Raw genomic sequence first — 10,458 nt, forward strand, 5'->3', positions numbered from 1 at the left:
GGTGATGAAGGGGTGATGATCCAAGCTTGCAGGCTTGCTTTTGCAGCTGCAGTATCCGGGCAGTCGACAATGAACTTCTCTGTATTTCAAACTATTATTGAGTCAAATGTGAGACCATCTGTTCGACAGCTTAAGCTTGGACGTCCCACACACAACAGGAAATCTACAGCAGAATGGCTCAAAAAGAAAAGAATTAAGGTGTTCTGATGACCCAGGCCAGACCTCAGCTTAACTGAAATGCTGTGGAAGGACCTTAAGAGAGCTATGCATAAATGAATAACCACAGACTTGTAAAAAAGAGTGAGTCAAAACTCCTCCACAATGATGTGAGAGACTGATAAAGTTGTAAAGAAGATTGTTTCCAGTTATTGCTACAATAACATGGTTCTACAAGCTACCAAATCAGAGGGTGTACTTTGCTTCTCATGGGACTCCTGTGATCTTTTTTACATAACTGTATGTGAACATGGAAATACTTCAGTCCACCTTTACCTGCATTTTACACCCCAAGTTGAGTACTACTAGAAATGCAAGTTTTATAAAATTACAAACTAAGATTCATCCAAATATAATCCTATTAAAATGCAGTTACTGAAGTTAACTCTGTAACTTCTGTCGGTGCTGTGCTTTTTTGGAAATCGAATTTCCCAGAGGAACCCACCCGAGGGATTAATAAAGTTCTATCTAATCTAATCGAATCTACATTTACTCAAGTGCTCAACCTAAATACAAGCATAGGGTATTTGCCACTTAACAATCACCTCTTTATAAAAAAAAGATGGTATCCCAGTAATTACAGGCAGATTTCATGGTGCTGAATATTGCAGTATGTGCACTCTGTAGCTCGGGACAACTTGGAGATGAATGAATGAAGACAAAAATATCTTCCTGTATATTTAAGATTGAGAGCAAATGTTTATGCAATGCAGAAGTTGTGTAATTGTAAAGATACTATTACTGTGTGTAGAACAAACTTGCACAATTCTGTAAATAAACTGTATCTGCATTTGGACATGGGTAATTTTTTCCTGTATATATACAGTGGACCTTTCATACATTAACTGAAGGGTATAAAACAGTTAATAAATATAAAATAGTTGCTAAAACTCTCGATCGTGGCTCAAGAGTTGGCAGTTCGTCTTGTAATCGGAAGGTTGCCGGTTCGAGCCCCAGCTCGGACAGTCTCGGTCGTTGTGTCCTTGGGGAAGACACTTCACCTACTGGTGTTGGCCATAGGGGCCGATGGCGCGATATGGCAGCCTCGCTTCTGTCAGTCTGCCCAAGGGCAGCTGTGGCTACAACTGTAGCTTGCCTTCACCAGTGTGTGAATGTGAGAGTGAATAAATAGTGGAATTGTAAAGTGCTTTGAGGGTCTCGAAAAGCGCTATATAAATGCAATCCATTATTATTATTAAAATAGTTTTCAACCAGTAAAGGTCATATTTGCCTGTTTGTTGTTCTGCTTCAGCTTTGGGACTTAATTTATAGTTTCCAGGAATTAAAACAGCTCAGGATGTTAGGTAGGGCTGTGTGCAGGCAGGAATAGGACCCAAGGTGCAGACTCCGGAGACAGATGTGAACTCAAAACAACTTTAATGTTAAACTCAAATATAACATAACTGGAAAAATCAAAATAAACTTACACCAGGAGGAATGACAGAACACACAGCTAGGAAAACGGTAGATCGCGACACGGACACAGAGAAACACAGGGCTTAAATACACAGATGGAGCAATCAGGGACTGAGTAACAGGAGGGAAACACAGCTGGGACAAATCAGAACTGACGAGACCAAAGAAGCGTAAACTGAACACACTGAGAAAAGACAGAGACCTTCAAAGTAAAACAGGAAACACATAACACAGACTGAACAAAGACACGGCCTCACCTGTAGGCACTACAGAGGGAACAGAGACGTGGGACCAGGGCAGACACAAACACTGAGTGGACACGGGGATATAGGAACTAAGGATACACATAGACGCGAACTAGATAAGGGGATGCAGGTGATAGGGGAGACAGAGCAACTAAAGAAGACAGAGACATAAACCATAAGACAGAACTCAAAGAAACCAAAAAACTAGAAAATATAAATAATATCATAAACTCAAAAACCCTGGGTCAACGACCCAGGCATCCTAACACAGGATGTCCTTGTCGTGGTATTCCTGTTAAAGAAAGGCATGCTGTGATGCTGCCTCCCCCATACCCTTAAAGAATTTCTAATCAGTCCAAGATGTCATGAATTAATCACGAAAAAACAGAAAGACCTTCTTGCGTCAGCTTGCATTGTATTTAACTGGAGCCACATTTATTCCGACTTTCCCTTCTATTGGTGTATCTGATCCCGTCTAAGGGTCCGGGGGGGGGGGGGGGGGGGGGAATGGACCTTGACTCTATAAGGCGGAGCTTAAACTTTTGTGACTTTGGCGAAAAACGATTTTCCCCCCACTTCACTGCTGGAGTCACAGTTTCGTTTGTATCCGTGCAGTTAGGAATAACGGCGTCCAGTGCCAAATTGCAGGCAACCGGCGACATGGGTCTGATTAAATTTATAAGTGCGATCATTACTAGAGCGCTTTTTATCCTGATTGCTCTCATCGGTGTGTGGAGAGTGACTCGGGTGAAGGAACATGACTTTTACTGGTTGCTAACTTTCCTCTTTTTGCCGCTTGTTCTGGAAATGATAATAACCCTGAGGAGGAGGAAAGGAAAGGATTACAAATGGTGAGATGTGAAGCATGAATGTAAGAGTGTGGAAATGTGCTGTAAGGCTGTAATTATATTATCCTTCAGTATGCATTATGTTACTTAACGACTGGAGTTTGCACAGCTACTTGGCATAGATGTACAGTATATGACTAAAACTAAGCGCTTACCATTTCCCCCAAAAACTTTATCCCTTCCCCCATCTCCCCCGAGCATCCTATATCCTGCCTGTCCCTCTGCTGCTATTGTTAAGCTGTCCTAAGACATTAAGTTGGGGTGGTACCCCTTAACTCATATCGCAGATCGCAGTCTCCCCTGTCTTCCTGCATGCTTGAAATACATTGTGTTGTTCTATTTTTCTGGCGTGATATTGCATTTCATTCAACAACTTATTGAAGTGCTATATTGTGTAAGACTGTGCATTTAATGAAGCATCCACCAATCACTGAGGAGGTTAATGGATGCCTCAGAATATCTGTTGTTTTAAAAATCATGTTGCGTGGTAGTATTTTGAGGAAGTAAACTAGAAGCAAAGTGATAATAAAATACTTAATATTGTGGCAGTAACTAATAATTATTTCAAACTGCCAAATCTCCAAAAGAACACAATGAAAAGCATCTGTTGTAATCTTATTTATCTTTAAGGGGTATCAGTTCTGTATATGGTTTTTTTTTTCTTTTTTACTAATTATAAATAAATAAATAAAAAGTCTGAATGATTCTGGTCATCTTGCAGGTTTTCCCCACCCATCTTTCTGTTTCTCATTAGTATCATTCCCTCCATGTGGCTCCTGGAGCTCCATCACCAGCAGAATAAGAACAGCGAACCTCAGGTACTCCATGCCAGAAAGATAAATTATATAACTTGCTTAAAATAATCTCCTGTTTCTCAAACATGTAATTTAACAACAGATGTTGGTGAGTGGGAAGTTTGCAGGCTTCCAGCTCTGTAAAATAACCGTTCATTATACATTCATTTACGGATTCCATCAGATATCCCATTTGCTTTTAGGTTTATACAGGCTTACCTACAAGAGAATAATAAGTAGCCTGTGAAATTAAGTCTGTAAAATCTTCTTTCATCTGTTTCAGTGTCAAAAGCTTGATTCTTTGGATCTGTACAACCTCATTCAAAACAAGACCTCCAGAAACCTCACGATCACGGATTCCCTGAAGGTAAGAGTGATGGAAAGAAGAAGAAAAAAAGAAGAAAACTGATTTTATACCATTTGGCACTCATAGTCAAATATATCATGTTGAATAGTGTTGTGAAACTAACAGAGCGTTTCCGAATGAACTAACTAAAGGCAGACAAAATTCTCAGGAAAGTTGCTTAGACAAGTCTCTTGGTGTTTACTTCCACTGGTTCTATCTGTTTTGTATTGTTTCCTTTTACTGCTCACAGCTGTATGCCTGCCATGTCAGCACTTTAAAGCTGCCACATAATCATTCATGAGAAAGTCACTGCTCCCAGCCAGGAAACAGTCAAATGCTCACCATAAAAAACCACAGCTTGGGCTTCAGGTGTTTGCTCGTGAGGCTGAAGTTTTACCTCATACAGAGCTTGCTTCTTGATGATAAGCTAACTGCCTGCTGGCTGTTTCTCTTTGATAAAGCCAAAAAGAAAAACACAAAAATGTTTAGCAAACCATATAATATAAAAAAAATCTGTCAAGTCTCTTTTAAAATTCGAGATTCAGGGTGATTTAATGAAATAGTTCTTGGAAACTCTTTACACAGAAGTGTGGATTTAATGTAATACTGAAACTTTAAGTTCACAATGTATATCCCAGAATAACCTCGTCATCAGACACACTGTCTGCAATGCATAAACTTTAACCTTTCCCCCAGTAATTATTGTTTAAATAATTATTATTATATGCGTATGTGCATATAAATTATTATTAATTATTTATATGCACACACAGGGTTAGGAAAATATATATAAATATATATGTAAAGCATATTCTCTTTCTATTAACTTCTATTAACTTCTATTAAATTGTATATTGAAATACCAGCGTCCATGTCTTTTCTCAATTTAGTTGTGGACAGTGCTGCCAGGCTCTTCAAGGGCAAAGAATACGAGACGTGGTTATCAGGAACTGAAATCTGACTGTGTAATACGGGATCCCTGAAGAGACTTAACTGGAAAGCTTCGTACAGACTGATTCCGATATGTTTAGAAAGATTTCAACATCAGAAGACTGGCAGTCTAGTTTTGGCATTAGAGACTGAACAATATAGAAAGTAACCACTAATAGGAAAAACAGAAGTTCTGAAGGCTTGCAGTCAGTGATGATCATTTTATTTGTTGTTTTGACAGTTTCAACTGTTTTTTCTTAGTGTTAAATTTTCCGATATTATGACATTTTGGTTCAAAGGAACTCAGGTTTTCACGTTGACAGCAGAATTTCAGTCACATAGTTTGCTTTACTTATGCTTCTGCAGCACTGCATTTAATTTTATCTGAGGATGGAGAGTATTTGATAACTAGAGAAGTTATGAATAGCTGAGAGACGTGATCAAAGAAAAAGAACAATCTTCAATTGTGTTTTATTATAAGAACGCTTTGAGTAATTCAACAAGAAAGGAATAGATGAGATTTGAGATGAATATCACCAGCATACAGTACAAATCCTTCAGGTAAACAATAAGTTGAAGGATAAAGGATCCAACAATCAACCTCTCAGGAACCTCACTGTTCACAGGTCACAGTCAAATAAGTATAAGCAATAAGAGCATTTATAAGTCTTTCTTTCAAAAGTCTTTTTATTAGACAAAGGTTCCAATACAATGTATACAATAACACAAAATGCTTCAGAATATTCAAAAGTTTCAATCCCTTAACCCTTAAAACAACAAATAATTGGAAGCCTGCTGCCCAACTAAACAAAAAAACAAACCAAAAAACAAACAAACAAACAAAATTTTTTTCCAAATCCATACAAGACTTTATATCTTTTAGCCATTGTGTGTGTGAGGGGGGAGAAGAGTCTTTCCACTTCAGCAGTATAGCTCGCCTGGCCAACAATAATGAAAAGTTTAATGTACTGAGTCTGGAGTTGGACAGATTCAGATTCTGGACCGCACCAAACATAGCACAGAGTGGCTCTGGTTCAATTTGATGCTGCAGGACTTCAGACATGGTATGGAAAACAGATTTCCAAAAGGTGGACAAAGAAGGGCAGGACCAGTACATATGAAACAATGTACCAGGAGCACCCCCACACCTTATACAGGCTGGGTCCACCCCTGGACCAATGCCCCCGATGAACTATCTTAAATTGGATAAGTGTATGTCGAGCACACATTGATATATTGTGAACCTGGCCAAGGATAGAGTCCCACAGTTCATCTGTAATATGAAGAGCATTTATAAGTCAATACCAAACACTCAGTCTATCAGTTGGCTGGGTCCATCACTATCAAAATGACTGTCAAGAGTAGCATTTCAGTCATTTCTAAATGGGTGTGCTTTGCATCAGATGATGTAAGAATAAACCTTTGATAATGGAAGCAATATTTAATTCAGGAGGTCATTAAAATAAGAGGATTGAAACTTCCTGTGCAGTCAAACTGTTTTGAAAGCTTTTCCCGTTGATGGTTTTCTTACAAATGGAAATAAGTAATGAGGAGAGTGTGTTGAGAAGATGGGAGAAGTACTTTGAGGAACTCACAGATTAATTAAAAGAGAATGAGGGGAGGACAAATGGAGAACAGGCAGAGGGGAACTGTGTAGACGATGAAGCGGGGCTGCTGGCCGAGATTACCTGTGGGGGTATGAAGATGTCCAGGAGAGACAGCAAAGATCAGATTGTTTAACACAATTTTGGAGCGTGAGAGGATGCCTGAGTTTAAATACCTGTGGTTACCCATCCAAAGTAACAGACAGTGCACAAGAGTGGTGAAGAAGAGAGTGCAGGCAGTCTCAGAGTGATTTGTGATAGAAGAACAGCAGCAGGAGTGAAAGGCAAGGTTTGCAAGATGATGGTGAGACATGCTATTATGTCTGGTTTGGAGAGAGAGGCGGGACGTTGAATATTTGCAGATTTTCATTGGGTACGTTGGGTTTGAAGACAAAGTTGAGAAGCTGAGGCGGTTTGTTCATGTGCAGAGGATGCTAAGGCAGGAGGAAAGCGGAAGATCATAGAGAAGATTCATGTGTGTAGTGAAGGAGGACATGGAGAGGGTTGGTGTGACAGGGTGAGATGGAGTAAACGTCATACAGCTGAAATGAAGACTTAGTGGAAAAAATAACTCTGTTTTACGTAGTTAGCATACAAACACTACATTTCAGGACACCTGTCAAACAGTGAGGCCACAATGTAGCTGCAAAGACTATTTTAAATTGTATGACTTTTAAAACTTGCAAAAGTAGCCTGCATCTACATAACTATCAGAATAATCTCCAGTGGTCACATTGCTTTTACAGCCACAGCAATTAAGAACACTGAATAAAACTGCAGTTGTAAAACATTACAAATGAAACAGACTAAATTTTCTACACTGATTGGAAACACATGAGCCCCAATACTACAGTGACCAATAACAGTAAGAGGAGTGATTTAAACCAGACTATATAAACAATTACTAGACCACAACCACCACACCCATTTCTCCCAGGAGATGAAAGAAAAAACACGTTTTTTAAAAATGGCTGCAGTTAGTTGCAGCGTGTCACTTATAAAAACAATGTACAATGTTGTGTGGGATGATAAAATCACTGAAGGATAATTCTGGCAATGTTCTTCATTTTTCTTACTGTCAACAAATCCCATTGAAATATGATAACATACAATGATATCATGTGAATGCCAAGTTTGGCTGTGTTGACAAAGTATAATGTAGTGTGTTCCCCTGACACTAAACTACCACTGTCATCCAAATCTAATATTAACACGTAAAAGATAATTTAGTCACGTCTTGTGGTAAGTGATGTATTAAATTCTGTTTTAGTGTGGTTTGCAACTGTGTCAGTTACTCTTACAGTCACTGAGCACTTTATTAGGAACACCAATTTAATTGAACCGAGGTCAGTTTTTACTGACAGTTGCAGAAAAGACAGTTCTGATGCTAGTTATTATCGAGGTAAGAGTGGGTGTTGGGTGAAACCCGATACTTATAACTCGGTCAGTCCATCAGAATTGTCTTTTGACCAATTTTCTTTGGTCATAAAGGATAGGATTCCCACCCCACCTCTATCCTCCTCTGTCATGAACTCTCTCTTCGAAGGTTCATGTTGACATCTGTTCTAATAGGGCTAATTTCTGCATTCTTACGGGTATACAAGTGAGTTTAAACCAACTTTAAATATCTGTTAATGTCTTTTCTTTTTCCAGGATATTGGCAATTTTTTCTCTGCTGTTTGTGCGAATGACTGGATCCTGGCTCTCCATCAGATCCTGCTCATCCTGCTCATTGTGGGGAAGTGGCTCCTGCCCTTGGGAGGCGGGGTCACAAGAGATGAGTTGTCTCAACTTCTTCTAATCTTTGTTGGCACTGCAGCGGACATCCTGGAATTTACTAGTGAGACACTATCAGATATCAAGTGGGTGACTAATCATGTTCCATCTCCATGTGCATTTATTTTAATTTCACACAGAGCCATGTACATGTGTTGATAATATATCAATGCAATAACTGAAATAAGCAGTGAAACTCTTTCTTCACTCTTCACCGTGTTTTTTTGTTTTGTTTTTTACAGAGATAACAATGATATGCTGGTCTATGTCATCTTAGGTGTATGGACCTGGAGTATGTTGCAATTTCCACTTCATCTAGCAGGTCAGTGCGTGTTAGTGTATCAAAATGTAACTTTAGTGCTTATTAAGGGCCTACACCATAAAGACACTAATTCCCTAGTAATTCAACATGTTTATAATTTTGCCAAACATCCCATCAACTGCTGGGAGTAAACGGTGATGTAGATAAGTTCTCCCTAGTGCCATCACTTCCCGAGTATCAAAACCAAAGGGCATTGCCACCGACATGGAAATGCTGCTTCCTTCAGACCTATACTTAAAAAAAACTGCTACATGAAGTAGTCAGAACTGGGAATTTGTGCAAATAATTAGAGATAAATTGACAAAGCTTCAAGTTCTCATTTTACCTGAGAAGAGGAATCTCTTATTAGGCCGCTGTGTTCTTGAAATTGCCAAACCCTAATAATGATCTCAATTCTCCATAACCCCATCTCATAATTTATAAGTAACCCTAATGATGCAGTTATATGCATCTTTACCATCGCAGTGCATTTAGAGCACTTAGTACTCTGTGTTTGCACACAGAGAGCCATGTTCACTTTGTCTGGATCTCTTTTAAACACACAAAGAATTGATAGACAAATGCAACATATTCATATAATGCAGAGTTGACTTTGGAAACAGCCACTGAGAAAAAAAAGATCAATTTAGAAGCTATTCTGGAGTTTCTGACACATCTTACAATCTTTAAGATAGGGTATATGGTCAAGCATTATAATACATTTTTGAAAGGTTAAGGTTCTTGAAAAATGTTTGATGATTAAAGGCGTGAACCTCATCAACCCTCTTCAAAGAAATTAGACAACAACCACTGAATATATTAAAGATTAAAGGGTTTAAAAGCTTGACTTTCCAGTTACACTAGCATGGTTTCCCCATCCCCCTATAACACAGGAAAACCACCAAAGACTGTTTATAGTTTGACTTGACTTATTCAAATATTTGGCTAGCTCTACATATTTGATCTGATAGATTTTTATACCAGCTACCCCTCCTGACAGAACTCCCAGGGAATTTGTGTGTCCTACTGTCCTCAAATCAGGAACCCTCAGCTTTCTATGTGACTATGTAAACCATTACACTCCAACAAACACATTAACTGGGTAACATAGGAGTCCTGTGCATATGTGAAGAGTTTTCACTTCTATGATAGGTTAGACTTTTTTGAGGTTTAAACAGCTAAACAATAAATGGATAGCCTTTGTTTTAGTTTTTAGCCATTTAAAGGCTAAAAATGATGCTTTAACTGTAGGTCTTAGTGATGCCCCTCCTCTTATCTACTGATCTACTTAAAGAAGTAAGCTGTTCTAACTGTTTCTCCCTCCCCTTTATCCATCTTTCTTCTAATTGGCTAACTTTCTTATGGGTGGGAAGATGTAAGTTCAAGGGAAAAGCATAATAGGTATCCTTTATGTGTGACTATTCCAGCATTTCTTTAGAGAAGAAAGATTTACCTCTTGAAAAACAATAGCAGGGAAGGTTGCTCTAAATAGCAAGTGTGGCGTCTGTCAGACTACATCAAGCTACCTGAATGAAACCTTCATTTCACTCCCAATCTGTTGCTTTTTCTCTCCTTATCTGACATAGTGGTGAACTCCACACCTGGCAGAGAGGCTGATCAGGGTGCACAGGAGTCTCTCTTGACTAAGCACAGCACTGACATATGGAACATCATTCAGGCGCTGTTTATCCAGGACGGCCCTTTTCTGTGTGTCAGGCTCACTGTGATGGCCTGCTTCAAAGTCTTCCACCAGATGCTTGTCTTTTTTGCCATCAAGAACTTCCTAGTGGTTGCACTGAACTTGTACAGGTTTGTTGTTATATGTCAGGACTTCAGAACCTCCAGTGACAATGATGCCGGGGGCACCGCCATCCCATGACTTTGATGCATAAACAACAAGTGTAAACGGAGGTCTGGGAGGATTTTACACCAAACTTTTTAAAGATTTTTCAGTTAAAAAGAAAACTACACCTGGAGCAGGA

At 39.1% G+C, this 10,458-nt stretch overlaps 1 protein-coding gene across 1 annotated transcript; it reads left to right on the plus strand.

Annotated features, from left to right (window-relative positions):
- Window positions 1–2,532: 2,532 nt before the first annotated feature.
- On the plus strand, window positions 2,533–10,458 carry LOC146619770 (transmembrane protein 26-like). The gene is made up of 6 exons (XM_085369258.1): window positions 2,533–2,728; window positions 3,447–3,543; window positions 3,803–3,886; window positions 8,053–8,261; window positions 8,418–8,497; window positions 10,063–10,458. The coding sequence occupies exons 1-6, from the start codon at window positions 2,538–2,540 to the stop codon at window positions 10,353–10,355; spliced, it is 954 nt and encodes a 317-aa protein (XP_085225384.1). The 5' UTR covers window positions 2,533–2,537; the 3' UTR covers window positions 10,356–10,458.

Source organism: Diplotaxodon limnothrissa, linkage group LG13 (assembly GCF_057381915.1).
Source record: "Diplotaxodon limnothrissa isolate DT_005_m linkage group LG13, D_limnothrissa_male_GT1.1, whole genome shotgun sequence".
NCBI lineage: Eukaryota > Metazoa > Chordata > Actinopteri > Cichliformes > Cichlidae > Diplotaxodon > Diplotaxodon limnothrissa.

Excerpts from the sequence above, each read along its gene's own strand:
- LOC146619770 (XM_085369258.1), top strand. The coding sequence starts at position 2,538 with ATGGGTCTGATTAAATTTATAAGTGCGATCATTACTAGAGCGCTTTTT. Across the intron at positions 3,544-3,802 it reads ATAAGAACAGCGAACCTCAG|TGTCAAAAGCTTGATTCTTT; the intron begins GTACTCCATGCC and ends CATCTGTTTCAG. Across the intron at positions 8,262-8,417 it reads GAGACACTATCAGATATCAA|AGATAACAATGATATGCTGG; the intron begins GTGGGTGACTAA and ends TGTTTTTTACAG.